The sequence below is a fragment of the Brachypodium distachyon genome, chromosome 1 (genome assembly GCF_000005505.3).
Source record: "Brachypodium distachyon strain Bd21 chromosome 1, Brachypodium_distachyon_v3.0, whole genome shotgun sequence".
In the NCBI taxonomy this organism is placed as follows: domain Eukaryota; kingdom Viridiplantae; phylum Streptophyta; class Magnoliopsida; order Poales; family Poaceae; genus Brachypodium; species Brachypodium distachyon.
The window spans coordinates 47,231,765-47,249,308 of NC_016131.3; the positions used below are offsets into that span (position 1 = coordinate 47,231,765).

The 17,544-nt window shown below is 43.0% G+C and overlaps 2 protein-coding genes and 1 long non-coding RNA gene across 4 annotated transcripts; 1 reads left to right on the top strand and 2 right to left on the bottom strand.

Moving 5' to 3' along the window:
- Nucleotides 1-1,669: 1,669 nt before the first annotated feature.
- On the top strand, nucleotides 1,670-3,636 carry LOC112271622. 2 transcript variants are annotated; one of them, XR_002964949.1, is made up of 4 exons: nucleotides 1,670-2,065; nucleotides 2,164-2,352; nucleotides 2,464-2,577; nucleotides 3,347-3,636. It is a non-coding gene; the product is annotated as an uncharacterized LOC112271622 (long non-coding RNA). The 2 variants fall into 2 exon arrangements; XR_002964948.1 differs by having other exon boundaries at nucleotides 3,390-3,636.
- A 608-nt stretch (nucleotides 3,637-4,244) lies between these two features.
- Nucleotides 4,245-8,616, bottom strand: LOC100823041 (protein disulfide isomerase-like 1-5). The gene is made up of 12 exons (XM_003564224.4): nucleotides 7,972-8,616; nucleotides 7,742-7,871; nucleotides 7,458-7,623; nucleotides 6,975-7,093; nucleotides 6,740-6,820; nucleotides 6,556-6,642; nucleotides 6,371-6,442; nucleotides 6,225-6,293; nucleotides 5,801-5,878; nucleotides 5,537-5,671; nucleotides 4,737-4,790; nucleotides 4,245-4,648 (listed from the first exon to the last, which is right to left on the bottom strand). Exons 1-12 carry the CDS (start codon nucleotides 8,460-8,462, stop codon nucleotides 4,499-4,501), a joined length of 1,632 nt encoding a protein of 543 aa, XP_003564272.1. The 5' UTR covers nucleotides 8,463-8,616; the 3' UTR covers nucleotides 4,245-4,498.
- Nucleotides 8,617-10,696: 2,080 nt separating this feature from the next.
- Nucleotides 10,697-13,153, bottom strand: LOC100823357. Its single transcript, XM_003564225.4, has 4 exons — nucleotides 13,001-13,153; nucleotides 12,333-12,862; nucleotides 11,428-11,613; nucleotides 10,697-11,242 (listed from the first exon to the last, which is right to left on the bottom strand). Exons 2-4 carry the CDS (start codon nucleotides 12,840-12,842, stop codon nucleotides 10,958-10,960), a joined length of 981 nt encoding a protein of 326 aa, XP_003564273.1. The 5' UTR covers nucleotides 12,843-12,862; nucleotides 13,001-13,153; the 3' UTR covers nucleotides 10,697-10,957.
- Nucleotides 13,154-17,544: the final 4,391 nt, after the last annotated feature.

The window sequence follows — 17,544 nt, forward strand, 5'->3', positions numbered from 1 at the left end:
TTGACTTGTTGACTTGTCTTCCTTTGCCACGTAGGATTGACCGTGCCACGTGGGCGTCTTGACTCATGCTTGGGAAATGTTGACTTAGTCATCGTCACGTAGGATTTACGGCCCCGCCGATATAAGGGTTTTATTTTACTACAACAAATAGAATAATGGATTGGTATCAACTATGTTTGAATTGGTTTGACCGAAGTTGGGCTGGGCTATTTGGATTCTAAAGCAAGAGAATTGTGCTTTGAATTCAAGTAAAGCAGACAGGTCAATTTTGTAGGAGTATAAAGAAGTTTCCATTAGCACTTGTATAGCTGTACAAGCCAAATTTAGTGATCAACTTTTCAATTAGAATATACACTTGGCTTTGGTAAGTGCAGATTTGGCAATTGCTTCTGCTAGCTAGGATTGAGAGAGTGTTGCTCTGAAAAAGATGTATGCCTTGTTTGTATATCTGTATAAAGTGCACATGCCTGGGTTATAATGAACCCTGATCATTTGGAGGCCAGCACTACTACTTCTGTAGCATATCTCTGAAACATGGAGTAGTGACATCTACTTAGAAACCCCAGGTTATACATCAGCCTTAGTGTAAACCTAACTAGGTAGACTTTTGTTTATGCTTAAATTCAGTCCATGGGGGATTAAATAATCAGATTAGCATATATATGGAATGTTCTTAGTTAAAGAACAACTGAAATAAATTTAACCATGTTAAAGACTTGTAGCAGTGTATGTTCTTGTTCATCTAGCAGTGCTAGATGATATCTAACTAGAAATGCAAATGCTTCAGTTTAGAATCAACAGACCAGGCCATTGAGTTAGTAATTCCAGGGATTTTACTTGTATTATATCTTTAGTTGCACAAAAGATACAAACCATTCATGTTCTTCTAGATCATTAACAGAATGCATTGGACCCAACTAATTTTCCAATTTGCTTGAAAGTAGAGTGACTGATTGAACTTGTATGCTCTCAGATCACTCAAAAATGCACCTAACTTCATTTCTTTGTTACTGTAAGCATTCCAGCATCATGTTCAGCATCATATGCATTCATGTTGGATTTTATCTGGAGTTGGTCCTTACCGGACTCTCATCAAAATTTCAGAAACCAAAGTTCGTCAGGATCCTCACTCTCCAGCCAACCCATTGAACTGCACTACTTATCCCACATCAGGCAAGTCCAGTTCTTGTTCATATCTGATGACTATGTTTTATCAAAGCTTTGCAATGTATTATATTGGTATCACTTGCATCAAAAGAAAAGTTGTGTATAGTCACTTGTGCAACGGGGCGTGACGGTGCAGTACCTTAATGCTACTCACTTGTTTATTTATTCTACTTTCAAATGACATGTTTAGCTTTTACTATGATGCTTGGCTTGTTCCTAATAAGTACTCCTTGCTCTTTTCTGTTTAGCTCAACAATGACAATGTTTTTGTTTCTTCTCTCTTGTCTCTTCTCTCTCAAAAGTCTGAACCTGAACCTAATATGTTTTCTTCCGCCACCTAAATAATTATTTGTTTGAATGATAATGTCCAAATAATTACCATGCTCTGTCTCATATGTCCAGATCATTATTTGTGTTGTCATTTATACTCACTTATGAATTGTCGTGTACTTCAATTTTCCTGGATATTATTGAACTTATTATATTATGTGCTTCACAGGTGATGGAATCGACCGAGATTGGAGATGAGAAATTGGACATTCCTTCACCCGCAGTGCGTAACCCTTCAGTACGAAGGTCCCCTGCAGCGATGTCTTCTTTGGCGCCGAGATCACCAGATGCTGCATCAATAATTTCTTTGGTGGCGAGGACACCTCTTGCTGAACAAGTTACTTTGTTAGCAAGATCACCAGTTGCTGCTGCTGTTTCTTTGCTAGCGAGATCACCATCAGTTGCTGCTGCAGCTTCTTTAGTGGCGAGATCACCAGATGTAGCAGTTTGAGCCCGAGGACTGTTGAGACAATAATGTGCTTGCAAGATTGGTTTAGAGGATCTAGTGCTGATAGGGACAAACTGATCACACAAACAGTTGAGGCTTTCATCTCTTTTGACAATGAAGGTAATGCTTTTATATGTTGTAGTAATAGCATTCAGTTTGATTTGAGCAGTCAATGAATGACACTTCACACTTCTATGTTCATTCTATTTTATTTTCAGCTGGGCAAGAAGAAGCTGCCCCTCAGGAACCCAGCAAAGTGAAGCACACGAAACTTTCAGCTAGGAATGAAGAAGTTGCCCCCCAGGAACCCAGCAAGGTGAAGCACTCGAATCCCAACAAGGCGAGGCACTCTAAAGTTTTGAGTTAGAAGCGAGCTAGTGGGGGAGGCCCCCAAGCCCATGTTGGAAGTGAGTTAGGCCTCTGCATATGCATTTTTTTTGTGATGAACCATGTGCTTTAGTTTCATTAAGATTTCAACATTCAATGAGTGACACTTCACACTTGTATTTTATTTTCAGCCGGGGAAGACGATGCTAGCCCTGAAGGACCCATCAAGGTGAAGCACTCGACCCATTCAGCTGAAAACTCGAGACGAAAGCGAGCTAGAGGGGGAGGATCCCAGACTCGTTGAGGTAATATTTTCTTGATTGTGCAAAGAAACAAAAGCTGAGACACACTAAGATGCTGAATCTGTTTGCATGTTAAATATCTGACTGATGAATGTTGCAATCTGAGGAAGAAGAGAAACCTATCTCTTAAATATCTGAATGCCTACTTCTTCTATTTATCATAACTTATATCTAAATGCTGATTATTGTGTACATGCACCTTATTTATCAAGCCTGTAATATAGCAAGATGAATGGTAATATTTTTCAATGCCTTGGTTAGTTTCTGTATCAAGACTTGTTGTCAGGGGCTTGAAGCTTTGGTTGCATATATTGTCAATTATTCTCAGTATTGTCAAGTACATTATACTTTGATGAGCATGAACTGATGTTTGAGCTACAGTTCAGAATTTCCCATGATCCACCCGTTAGGATTGGTTCAGTCTCCTAACCATGCTTTTTTGTTTAAATTTACCCTCTATAGGTCTTGTGCTAAGATCACTTGTGTGCCAGCAGCAGTGACTGTTGTATCTGTTACTAGTATATTACCTTGGTATACTACCTTCTCTCCCCAAAAAGATTGTTCATAGCTAGCTCACATGGGATTAATTCTCCTCTGAAGTTCAGAGTAGAACAGTTGCCATTCTAAGTGTACAATTCAGTGATTTCACCCAGGTGATAGATTGTTTATAGCTAGCTTGACATGCGAACTGTTTCCTGCTGCACATAAGACTTTAGGTTCCATTTGGTTGGTACTTGGTAGCATGTTCTTGATAATACTCTTTTTTGTACAGATTAATGTATGCTACTGACTACTGCCTGCAAATGCTCTTTCAGTGTGTCAAGACTTGTATGTGGCAAGACTTGGATTATTTGATGTTCAAACCTTCTTTACTTTACGGAGTGCGTTCTAGGTAGCATGATCGTCATCGATGCAGTGGATCAATGAAGCCATGTGTGTTCTTTGTTATATCAAATTGCATGATCCTGTGCTGGAAACTAGATCATGTGCGTCTTGTTTGTGGAGCACAAATTGTAAACTACAAATTTCTTGAGAGTTTGAATGGAGTATGTTCTATTTTCAGTTCTTTTTGTACTTTCAGTGCTTGCCGTGGTTGGGGATTGGTGATGGTGAATGAGGGAGTGAGCAAATGGAAGAGGATCGTTTCACGTTACTGCTCATGCCACAATTTTGATTTCGTTCCGTTGGACTGTACTGGGGCAATGCAAGTATGCAACTAGTATTGGGGCAGCCGAGGCACCGTCAACCCTATGAATTGACGGTGCGGGTCGACCCTTGCCCCTGGGATTACCAGCTGGGTCAGAAGGGTCAGCACTAGGGTCAACCCGCCCCGCCCCATTTGCAGCCTGAGCTTAAATACAGGGACAAAAAAAAATTCTAATTTTGGTCCAGAATTTGACTGGAAGAAGCAGAACATGTGGATCCTGCATAGCAGAATCACACACTGAAATAACACGATATGGCGATATTTGCAGGTTCGATGCTCAGACAGATCTATGAAACAGCATCTATGTTCTTGTGACACTAGTGATAGGCCAATAGTGAAAAAAGATTCCAGGTTCGTTGACAGCACTAGGTTAGGCAAATGCTGAATGTTCGGCTAAAAAATAGGACAGCTAATTATGATGTAACAAAGCACATCACAGTAAACAGTAAACCACACAAGCCAGTTGAAAGATCAGAAGGACTTCATTATTCTCAGAAAGAAAAATTGGTGATCCGTCTATCAGTAGTATAAAAACTGATTTCCTGTGTAATTACCATATCCCCTGTTCTCTGTTCTGCTACTTCTGTCGCCTTACGGTTACAACTGCGAGCCGAGCATGTTCCTATGACCACATTCTACCAAAGCAAACATGCTGCCATTTTCCATCACTAGACCTCAGCATGCACAAAAGCTATTGGGGCAAATAAGAACGATGTACTATAGTTCATCCTTCACACTATCAGTGGCTGCTACTGCTTCGACATCCGAAGCTGGCTCCTTCTCCTTAATGTCAACATCAGAAATATGAAGCTTCACCTTGATGAATTTCGCCATGTCTTTTAGGCTTAATTTCTTTGAAACTTTGATCTGCATTTCCGGAAACAAAGCAAAAATGTATCACTAACATGTGAAGAACAACTTACATTTTGTATTGCATTTGTTTCAGTAGACATACCGGGTTGCTCTTGTCTTCAGCAGGATAAAGCAAGAGTGTGGGGTAGTCATTTACCTGTATGGAAGTATGAACGATTGTAACGGGAGCCTTGATATGTCACAGTGGGTTCAATAGATCATTTCATTAGGAAGAAAGGCACAAAAAAACTATGCTTCCAGGTTCCATCACTATAAGAAAAGGGACTACTTCACATTGTTTTTCACCAATTTAACTTTAATGAATATCCTAGTTACTGCTCATCCAGTTATCTCAACTGCATATACTTTTATTTTGCAGGCAATCTCAAGTGCATATACTGATATACAGTCATACTGTATGTGGTAGTAATTCTACCAGAACCTCATCTTCAACATCTAAGGGAAGTCATGATTTAGCTTCTTTTTTTACTAAACTATCTCTGCAGGTTCAGGCATTACAGAATGCGCAGTGAACAATGAACGAACTCCACATGATCATTTATGTCAATATTATTGTGTTCCTCAAATCACAAACTTGTTACAGTTGACATTTTCAAGGATGTAAGTATGTAACTAAACAAACTCCAATGCTTGAAACCGATGTATACAGGAGTGTCTTAGAGCAATCTAATTTCAAGTTTCAAAAATTATCAAATGAAAAATACTTGGAAAGTTATCTCTTTGGAAGTTTTTTTAAGGCACTCTAAGTAATTTATAGCACATAATTCCAATATAATTAGTGAAAACTGCAGTCCAATTGATAGCATGCACGTGGTAGAAGGTTGAATATATTTTATCTCTCTATGCGGTGGGCATATGATGACAATGTAAAGGTAGACTTACCTGCAATTTGGGATGCTCATTCACAGAAGCATCTATGCGTGCAAATTTAAGATTGTCCAAACCACTGAAATGCTTGGCCAGCTTCTCGACGTTTTTACTTATCGCTTCACAATCAACACACCATGGTGCATGAGCCTATGTATTTAAGTTAAAAAACGAGTGTGAGATCTTGGATCGAAAATCAAATATTTTTCAAAATAACACATCTTGTATACCGGAGTATAATAAATATCACAGACAATAACTTCAAATAAAATCAAATACCTCAAGGAAGACATTGTGAGGACTTTCCAGGACGGAAGAATCAAATGTCCGTCCAACAACCTTTCCAATGAGTCCCTTCTGCAAAATGTTGGGTGAGGGTCAAGCATATTAGTTATGCAATCTTCACAAGAAAGGACATGCCTTTCCTTTTCATCCTTCTTTGTAGTAAACTCATAACAGAACACCAATCATTAACTGCTCATATCTGGATGGTGTTATTGATTCCAACATTCATCAAGAAGCATAGTTGTTACTAAGTTAATTTCTCCATGTTAACACAGGTTATTGAAGAGCAAAAGCTAACTATACATAAATCAGAAATAGCAAGTGCATGAGTTGCTCAAATTAACATGTGGTTGTATCTAAGTTAGACTGCTTAGGGAATTTACATCCTGATGCATCAAACTTGCAAGATTGAGCTTACTTCTTGCGGTACTGGTTCTGAACGGAAGTATGGAGGGAGTGTACCGTCCAAAAGGCCTGAGCAGAACTCCTGTTGTTCATTCCATGATATAGTTATTCTATTTGCCTCAGGTAACATTCCATAAAATCAAATAAATAACTCAGTACCTTTAAGTTCTTCGCGTTAATATCTGCCTCCATCAAATATTTGGAACCTTTGCTAGTATCAAATGCGGTAACCTGGCGAACTTTATAATTTTAGCAGTAGTCTTTACTGTTAAATAAATACGGAGATATGGAGACAAATCCCACCATAATGCAAGTGCAAGAAAATGAGATTCATATGAACGTACAGTAGGTTTATCTCCTTCAAGGCCATAGAGAGTCAGGAATGGCTTTGCAAGCTTTTCTTCAGCGGTGTCCACATATATAAACATTATCTACAATGCCAGCGAGACAATAGTTTTAGGTGATGTGACAATGGCCAGGAAACAAAACAAAGACGCAGCTATGTGCGTTATATTAAGTAGTGCACACCTTTGTCTTAAATCCTCTGGCGACCTCTTGAAGAAGAGATTCAAGATCTTCGAAATCATAAGCCTCTGCAAAGGTGAAGACCTAGAACAGGAAAATACATCCAATTATCCATATATAGAATACCAGGAACCCATTTCTGATTTTCTACAATCACTAAACAGTAAAAAATGACTTTATTCCAAAGTTCTCCACTTGTTCATACTGAGAACTACAGTGAGAGGCTGTGAGTACCAACCTGCAGCTTAATTGGACTTCCATAGACTTTACCAGAGTTTAGATCAGTGAATACAGTAATTAGTGGAAACTTGTTAAGCTCCACAAACTGCAATATTGCATTTTCCTCAAACGCTCCATCTGCAATGACATTACAAGAGTTACTGGAAAGTTCAACTAAATTCTGATTGTTCCTTTGTTATACTTATAGTAAAATGGACACATATGGATAAACATGTGCCACTAGCATTGAACCTTAACCCACATTATCTTTCAGTAAACAGTAATACTTTGATGTGCTGGTTCCTTACTACTCAAATCATGACATGCAAGACTAAGGTACATACTCCCTCCGTCCCATATTAAGTGACTTTCTATTACATGTATCTAGACACTTTTTACATATAGATACATCCATATTTTGACAAACTTGAGTCACTTAATATGGGACGGAGGGAGTATAAGGCAAAACTTGAGAGACCCAAATGGCATGGAAGATACTTACCGAACTTTTCAAACTTTTCTGGTTCGCTTTTAACAAGGCCCAGGAATTGCTCTTCAGATGCAATACCTGGAAAAAGAATCTTTGCCACATTCCTATCATTGGTTTCTACGAATTGCACTTCATTTTCAGTGGTCGCTGCCTTCACAAATTCTTCGTGGTCAGCTCCCTGACAAAATGGATATGAATAAGACTATAAGTAAACAATATTAAAATTAAACTCACAAATCCATAACTTCATTCCTCAAATAGCAAATTATGATTCGCGTTCAGCGTTTCACGTATACCTCGTAATTCTTGAATAGGCCAATAGCAAACGTCTGGTCCTTTTTCAGAAATTCTTCAGCCGAATCTCTTGACTGAAGCCTTATGACTGGCGCACCGGTCTTCTTTCTTACCCAAGTAACTAGTGCGTCCCTATCAACAAGAGAGAGACAGGAGCCTATTAGTCAATTCGTCGAGCACATCAAAGGCAGCTCCTACATCATGGAACAAAAGAGTGACCGGGCGCCCTCACTTGGTGTGGAGGCCAGTGTAGGCGTGCTCGGTGCCATTGACAAAGAGGAGCACGGTGGGGAATCCGCTGACCCCGACGTCGGCGGCGGCCTTGGGGTACCGCTCCCCGTCGAGCTTGGCGAACGCGACGGCGCTCCCCATGGCGCGCAGCGCCGCGGCGGCCTCGGCGAACCGCGGCATGAGCTGCGCGCTGCGCTCGCACCACGGCGCGTAGCCCAGGAGCAGCAGCTCCGCGTGCTCCTCCACGGCGCGCCGCGCGTTTTCGTTGTCGAGGACCAGCACCATCGACTGCGTCCGCCGCACCGCCTCCGCGCCCCCGGCCCGCTTGGCCCCCTCCGGCGCCTCGTCCTCCTCCTCCTCGTCCACGGCCAGCAGCGCCTCCAGCACCTCCGAGTCGTCGTCTTCGCCCAGATCGAGCCTCGCCGCCGCCGACGAGACCGCGAGCAGGGCGGCGAGGAGCGCCACAACCGCGAGACGCCGCCACGCCCTCATCGCGGCAACCCCAGCCTCCTCCTCCTCCGAGATCTAGGAGAGGGAATCCTCGCACCACGACGACGCCACGACGCGAGGAGACGAGATCGAAGAGGAGACGCAATGTGCTAATGCAGCCCCCAAATAGTGGTGCTAATGGCGAGAAGCTCTCTAGCTTCCGAGTGTTCAAACGGGTAAAGCCGAACAACGCCGCGCCGTGGCGATCACGGGGCAGGAGGCTGGCGAGTGGGACCAGAGGAACGGTGGGTCCACATGTCAGCCAGACCGGCGGCGTTGGTGACGTGTCGGCCGCGTCGCGAGATGGGGGAAAGACGGGAAAGCACATGGGGATGGGATCGAGACCCGTGATTAGCGCGGAAGTAAGAATTTTGGAACGAGCTGCATTTGCATGTGATTAGCGAAGGAGGTCAGCTGAATGGGTTACTTCTCATTGCACGAAGTCAAAGGGCTTGCTTGTCTTTGCAAAAAAAAAAAGGGGGCTCGCTTGTCCGGATCAAGAATTTTGGGGAAAAATTTCAATTTACCAAACAATCATTTGGGTGCTCTGATGTTTTTCAATTTGGATTGGATAATACCCTAAAACATCACAAAAACACTAGTGCCAAACAAGCCCGTAGTTGTCCGAATTTCTGAATATCTGTTCGCAAAAAAAGGAATTTCTGAATATCTGTCCCCTAGTACAATTGTACATTACTAAGCTCAAAATTGCACCCTTTTTTAAAATGTGCATCTTTACTAAAAATATGTAATTCTTTGTTTGTGCCGGTATGTTATGTATATGAACTGACTTAGATGATGACTTTCTCGAGAAAACACGGTCATCAGATGCTTTAATTCAACAAAGAGTCCACAACCCTTCCAGAAGCCATTCATGCCAACCCGGCAGCACGTGAACGGGCAAGGCGAATACCTCTATTTGAAGGCGACGATGGTTGGATGTTGCTTTCAACACTTGAAATGTGACCGAGGTTTTCTAAAAAAACTCAGCAGCTGATAAATAGGAAGCACCTATTTTCTACGTTGTGAAAAAGTAGATTATATAACAAGAGAAAAAAGATGATTAATCAAACACTAAAATAAAGTGTTGGCTAGGAAATGAGATTAAATTTTCATTTTCGAAAAGGAGATTGACCCTCTGACCACTACATTAGTCGATACACACAGTCAATTGCAGTGTCTCGTACAAAAAAACCATTCATCATTCAGCGTTTTAAGCCTCAAGTGGCAAAGACATGAGATTAATTGATAAAATAGTTGACCGTAGCACCAAACTTAGCCTACACAACTCGTGTTTGCCGGTTCAAAAAGTATCATAGGAGTTTACCCTATCTTTTGTAGTAATTAAATTGTTCGTCATAATTTTCATATTTACATTATCCGGTGAAAACCATCTTTGCGGTGTAAACTGTGCAAACTCCATCAATTAATTGTGTTGGTTTGCCGTTTTTCTACCTTCTTCTACTGTAACAAAACATATCATATCCTTCTAATGAAACAATTAAATCTACTGATTCTACTTTCTAAATATAACATGTTCTAACTTTGTCTCGAGTCAAACTTCTTAATGTTGACCAAATTATAGAAAAATCTACGAATATCTACAATTCTAAATTAGTTTTGTGAAATCCGTCATGACAAAAAAAATTGTCTTATGCTTATTTAATATTGTAAATGTTATTCTATAAACTTGATCAAACTTTAAGAAATTTGACTTAAGACCAAGCTAAGACATCATTTATGAACGGATGTAGTCATTTTACATTAGATTAAAATTACTAACATGCCACTAATGTATAATACGGAGTAGTGTTTTTTTATTTAATTTATCTTTAGTGCGCAGTTCAAAGAGATCTAAAAGTATTTCCACTCGCCGTCCCTAAACGCCCCCCAAACGGGTTATGGAGGCGCCGGCGCTAAAAAAAACCGACCCAGTCCGTCCCCTAAAACCAAAAAATAGCCGACACGGCCCATCAATTCAGCCGGCTCCCCCAAACCGCACCCTACTCACAGGGGGCTAGCGGGGGCGCCGGATGAAGCTGAAAAACAGTGCGGGCCACTCCTGTCGACGAGACAAATCAAATTTGGTGAACCGACATTTGAGGGGTGCGGATAGGTGTTGGCTCCACCCTAGATGAATTGCTTGCGCCTGCCTCCCCATATGGGGATGCGCGGGACGCCATATGGGGGAGATGCTCAAAGCATTTGCATTTAACGGCTTGTCACCGTTTGACACGGATACCAGAATGACTCTCATTTTATTTTTTAACACGGTGGGGCGTCTCTCCGAAAAAACATGATGCAAAATTCAGCCCTAGCAGCACCACACTTGAGAGCACATCATTCCTCCATAGACAAAATCACCGCCGCACACAAAGGGTAACTTGTCCGCAAAACCGAAGCTTAAAACAGGTGACCTTGTCTATGCTTATTTGCTCTTCACACAGGACAGTACATACATACTTTTAACTGCATGAACAGAGCAAGCCGCCGGCCCTTCAGGCTCTGTCCACGGCGCAGGCATCCTTGGGGAGCCTGATCGGCCTCGTCTTCTTGGGGTCGATTTTGATCTTGCAATTCACATGCAGCTTGTGGGTCACCCTCACCATGGCGCCGATGATGTAGCCCCGGGTGGTCAGTTCAAAGTCCAGCGTCAATGGCACCATCCCGGATTTGCTTGACAGCGATTGCGCACCTCCTGCACCATAGAGGGGGACCTTCTCGCCATGGATGACCGCCGACACGGCTTGGTGGCTGTTCTTTTGTTGGTAGTACTTGCGAACCTGCAAGCAAGCAATCACAGGGGATGTTAACATCAACTTCTTGAATTTACCCACAACTCCTGAGTCAACCAATAAAGGCACATTTGCATCTCAGCAATATATGCATAGCCAATGATCTGTCATGGAAAGGCATGGATGATACCTATAGGTTGTTAAAAGAAGGCGAGTAACGCTGATAGGCATACCTGTCCAACCCCGATTGCGATCTCTGAGTAGAGCAGACGAACAGGGCCTGAGGTGACATGTATTCCAAAGATTGAGGCAGGGTTGGATACAACCATGTTCAGGGAGCAGTTCAGTGTCACCAATTTGGTTGGAACCCCACTATGGTCTGTGCCCGCACCAGCATAGAAGTTATCCATGACCAAGCTCTGTGCAAAAAAGAAAAAATTAAGTTCCTGGTTAGAACAAATTTGACAGAACCGGCAGATTCAAATCCGAAGAAACCTGGGAGGACTGTGACAGTGTCATCATGAAGTTTACCATGCATCCATGCCAGAGTAGTAGACTAGTACAAAACTAAAGATTATAAATGCATCTTAATTATTATTAAAGATTACAGACGGTGTGAGCAGCTATTTGAAAATGTAACTCAATTAGTCAGCATTGCTGACTGCCCACAACATATCTACAGTACGAGGAACAGAACGAAACGAAATCCTTGTGGTCATTGTTTAATGTTCATGCATCTATATATTTATTTATGAGTTACTACTGATGCCCAAGGAAGCAACGTCTGCTGCTCTGGCTCCGTCTGCTGACCTTTGCTCTGGCCTAACAGATTTAATTTCTATTGATACAAACCAAAAAACTTATCTAGCTAGCAACAAAGAAACTCGCTACCGTTTCCTCGGTGGGAATAAACAAAGGCAAATCCACCCAAATTGCAACTATTGAACCGCAAACTACATCCATAAACCAGTATCTAATAAATAATCCTTCCTTAGCATGGTCGAGATATTTATAAGCAATTAAAAACATTTCAATTCCTAGCATGCGTTGTAGTACTATACGACAGCAAAGAAGGCACAATTATCTGTTGGAGAAGTAATAAAACAAGCTGAATGCATGAACGGTAAATATGGTATACCTTGACGACGACATCTGGCTCCTGACGGCGCGACACGCCCCAGATGACAAGGCAGATGGTGGTGAACAGCAGGACGAGGCTGATGAAGCCCAGCACGATCTTGAGCCCACGGGAGAGGCCGCTGTCGCTGGAGAACTCATGGTAGGAGCCCTCTTCCTCGATCACGGTGCATTCGGGCCACCCTTTGCCATTGACCGCCTTGCGGTCCCAGCTGGTGCGGACACCGCTGCCGGCGGGGCGGAGCTTGCTGGAGAAGCGGGTGATGGCGGGGCCCCGGGAGTGGCGGCTGGCGTAGGACGGGCGCAAGGGGGAGTTGGCGGGGCTGTTGTTGGACACCGGGGTGGCCTGCACCGACGGGGAACGGGACTTGTACCCGCCGGCGGCGCTGCTGCTGCCGCCGGCGCCGTGCGACGACGGGCTCTGTACGAAGTAGCTGGCCCGCTTCGGGGAACGCGGCGGGGACGACGCCGCCATGCTCGTCGCGTCCGACTCCGACTTGGCCTGCATCATCGTTCTCCGCGGAAAATCCTCTGTCCAGACCAAACCACGAACACAAGACGATCGTCAGAACTCGGAAGCAGAAAACAAAATTGAAAACCCCAAACAGAATTCAAAATCCCGCGCCGCCCGGGCGGATCGGGACCCCGCGTACGATCCAGAAAACTGACCTGCGGGAGGGGGAGGGGGGAAGAAGCTCCGGCTCCGCGCTGCAGCGGGAGCAGCGAGCGGCAGAGAGGCTGAGTGACGGTGGTGGGGGGTGGGGAGAGCAGTGGCAGGGGGCACTAAAAAGGGCAGGGGTAACGCGCCGGAAAGGGCCGGGCCAACCTCCGCGGGATCCTCTGCGCGTAAACGCGAGGGCAAAGTGCCGTGCGAGCGGAGAGAGCAGCTGGCAGCGATTTCACGGCGCCGCTGGGCAAAACGGCTGGCTGCCTGGCTGGTTCGAGTGTCGGTAGCAGAGGCGGTGAGAATGTTTGTTTCCGCCGGAGACCGGACAAGTGGAATTGTCCGGCGTTTTACCTATTAGAGGCGTGTTTTCGGTTCGTCGTACGTGGATCGAAATGAAAAGTAAACTTTCACGTATTTATTTCGTGACCTGATTGCTAAAGGTGGATTTTCGGTTTCATTCTAGGCTTATTCGGCGAAAGTGCGTTTGCACTGGCTCACACGCTGAGCCTACTAGAGGCGTGTTTTCGGTTCGTCGTACGCGAAGCAAAACGGAAAGTAAACTTTCACGTATTTATTCCGTGACCTGGTTGCTGAAGGTGGATTTTCGGTTTCATTATGGGCTTATTCGGCGAAAGTGCGTTTGCGCTGGCTCACACGCCGTAGATTTATACATGTCAATTTGGCGGTTTGCTCATCAAAAGGATTGCTTTCGGTTTCTCACACGCGTAGCAAGCGTAAACTTTTACTTATCTATTGCGTGGCTTATTTACCAAAGGTGCTTTTTTAGTTCCGTTTCATGTGATTGTAGATTTGTCCGTGTTCATTCTTTTGTTTACTCACGAAAAGTATACTTTCAGTGCCCGCACGCAAATGCAGATTTGTATCTGTTATTTCTGTTACTCACAAAAGGTTTCTTTTTCGTTTCTTACACACGAGTGTAGATTTGTGCATCGTCACTTCGGTGCTTTACACATCAAAAGGTGTTATTTCAATTCCTCGTACGCGACGCAAGCGTAAACTTATACATATCCGTTCGGTGCCTTACTTATCTAATGTGTTTTCACTCCGGCAAACGTGAGCTTAGATTTGTACATATTCATTCATGGCTGACTCATCAAAAGTGTACTTTTAGTCCCTCACACGCAAATCTAGGTTTTTATGTCTGTACTCGGTGGTTTACTCATTGAGGGTGTATTTACGTACCTCACGGTCACGGGTGAGTATAGGTTTGCAGGCAACCATTCATGACTTACTCGAGGAAAGTTTGGTTTTAATCCATGGCATGTGGATTCTCTATGGTTTACTCATCAAAGGTGTATTTAGATGTGTTGCGTTAGTTGTGTGGATTGCTCACGGAAGGTGCATTTCCACACAACTCCTAAACTCGAATATTGTTGCCCTAAACTCTAAACACCATGTATTTTCGTCCTCTCCGATTCCTTTTGAGGGTTCTAGAGCGAATTTGAAAAGGTAAATGGGACCTTTCGCCACATCACCATAAACGTAAGGGATGGCGGTGGGGCGGTGCAAGGGGCGTGCGACAGAGGGGTGGGAGCTGGGTGTCACGCACTAGGAGAGGAGAGGTGACACACCGGAAAAGGTCGAGCCAACCTCCGCATGATCTTCTGTTGCAGGGTTGTTTGCAGGCTTGAGATGGCATGGCGTGGAGCAGGTAGGATAGGATCAGTTGGAAGGATAGAATGGTGTCGTGGAGCATCGCCAACAGTAACAATGAGAAGAATGCTTCTTTTCAAGGAAAGTATGTACATGTAACGGAACCAGTAGGTCATGCCCAAGAAGGTGCACTCAGATACAATATTTTTTTCTATGTACCCGCGAATTTTCACCTTATGTGAGCCCATTTAGGCCCATCGCAGCTCGAAAGTGGCACCAAACTGCCATCCCACCATATTTCCTCGACTAATCAAACAATCAAAACCCGAGTGGTTTACCATGGTCATTGTTACTCTTGTTCTGCCCGTACCTTCATTTGGTGGTTTGCTTGTCGAAATGTATCCGCCAGGTTGCTAGTGCAGCTTATGTGCATCCATTTGTGGGCTTACACTTCCAAGGTGTGCTTTCGGCCCCTACATGTGAGTTTAGTTATGTGTATCCTTTTCGCGGTTTGCTCACCGAACACTCTATGCCATTATATAGACCGCACTTGATTTACTCATCATGGATGTGTTTTCAACCCGTCATACTCGAATGTAGATATGGTTCTCTAACCCATAAATCTTATAACTTTGCCCTTCAACTCTTAATCCATATGGTTTTTGTCCCTTGGAATGGTTTTCGGATGGAGTGCTGGTGTATTTCTTCAAAGTAATTATGATTTTTTTTGCTACATCACCAAATCACCATCATGTGCATCACACATATTCTCTCAAGGAAATTTCACAGACATCTACTATTAAAAGCATATAAATCGTGGTGAATCTAAAAGATCTCATCTATCGAATTGGCTAAATTCAATGTTCACGACATTTCAATGCTGTATGATCACTAGTATACCCAACCGCCCTAGCCACATCATTTGTGGAAACCCACTTAATTACAAATCAATCTCATTAATTTTACATCGCCATAACTTGGAAAGCTTCCTTTCAATTATGGAAAACCTCTATTCATATTGGTGTAGAAATGTTAACCGCTGACATGCGCACATGTGTAAAAAAAATTGCATATAATTTCCACATCGTGTATACACACTTTATGCCGGGTAAAAAACAAACAAAAACACTATCACAATCGTGTCTTACGCAGGTGCAAATAGGAATTCTTGATCCTAAGAAATATAATATATGTCACGCACAGAAAAAAAAAGTTAGGAAGCGAAAAGGGGTCATGCCGTTGGTCCACGCGTGCGTACAATTTAGCACTAAACTCTAAATAAAAGCCATATAATTCAATCATCGACAAGCTAAATTTATGCAAAAGAATCCGATCGGATGAGGCTACCGTTGGTTCACCTGGCGATCGAGCAGATAGTACATGGGAGCCGGAGGGACACTTGGACTGACAGGGACCGGAACATCATTTGTTTCTTTCCATGAAGTCGACATGTTGGAAAGCCGGGTGAAAATGGAGGCGGGTGATTAGGCCTAAGCTAGTCCCGTCCACGTTGCTTGCTTGCATGCACGAACCAAACTAACCAGGGAACCGGAAGCCGTTGTTTGCACGAATCCTCTTGCTAAATTAGCCCCCGTGCTTTAAATGGACAATGTGCTTACGCACCTTAAGATTCAAATTAGGCCTAGTTTGTTGTTCGATCGTGTGAGAGGCTAAGTAAGTAAGTATCCAGCTCAACTCAATAATCCAATCAGATGTTTAGATTGATACTCTACCTGATTCAGTAGTTCATCTCCAAAATTCTGAAATTCCAATCTACAGGACAAATCATCCCTGCAAGTTAAAATTATTTTGATCGATATTAACGGTGTGTTTGGTACAACCCTGCCTCCATGGATTTGGTAAAGCCGGTCATTCATCACTTCGGTTTTTTTCGAGCTGAAGCTGTGATTAAATCAAAAATGCAACAACATAAAACTACAAAACATTTTCAAATTATCCACAGCTCCAGCTTCACGAAAAAGTAGAGATCCCAAACACACCCTAAATTGGCCAGCCTATATCTTGTCATGCTTTTAACCAGGAAGGAGAGAGGTGGTTCATAGTAACATTTAACATGCCGTCTAACATTTAATTATGTACTCCGTGATTTTCTAGATGATTTTTGAGCCACTTTTGCTCCACGGAAAACACTGTAGTCTCCTGATGAACTGTTGGTGTCAACGTTTTTTTTCCTTCAAACTTGCGGCTGCGGACAGGGTGATTGGGTTCCTAATCAATCACGTAATTAAGCGCAAGTGAGTGAGACGGGTGAGTGGGGGTGGGGAGTGCGATGCTTGTACGCTTTTTCGCAGCAGCGACAAATCCAGCGCTTGGATTCCTTTTCGGTAAAGATCTCGCCTTGATGTGTCGGTGATGGCGCTGTTTCTTGCCTTTGCCGATGCCATATTGATTCGGCACTCCTTGCAAAAACTCTCGGCCGTTTTGTTTTTTTCCATGTGACGATGAAGCCCCTCTTGTTCTTTTTTTCACTCTCGGTCGTTTTGTTTTTTTCCATGTGACGATGAAGCCACTTCGCTCTTGTTCTGTTTTCACCACACCACTGCCTCATTTTCAATTTATATTGTGTCTATATATATAGACATATATATATATGTCTATATATATATATATATATATTTCAAGATTTAATTTTAACCATCTATTTAAGTTAAGTACCATAAATATTATACCATTGAATTCGCATTCGAGATAACTTTTTGAATAGTATTTTTTTCACAAATAACCTGTGTATTACTGGTTTAATTGATGGTGAAAGTTAATCTCAAAATAGAATGACGCTTTATAACATGAGAAGGAGGTAGTGTATCCCGTCAGACATTCAGATGAGACACCTCCCAACCACACGCTAAAATTGATGGAAATTAACCGGAGACATATCGGTCAAACTCCTATTACAAACATCGCGCGTCGC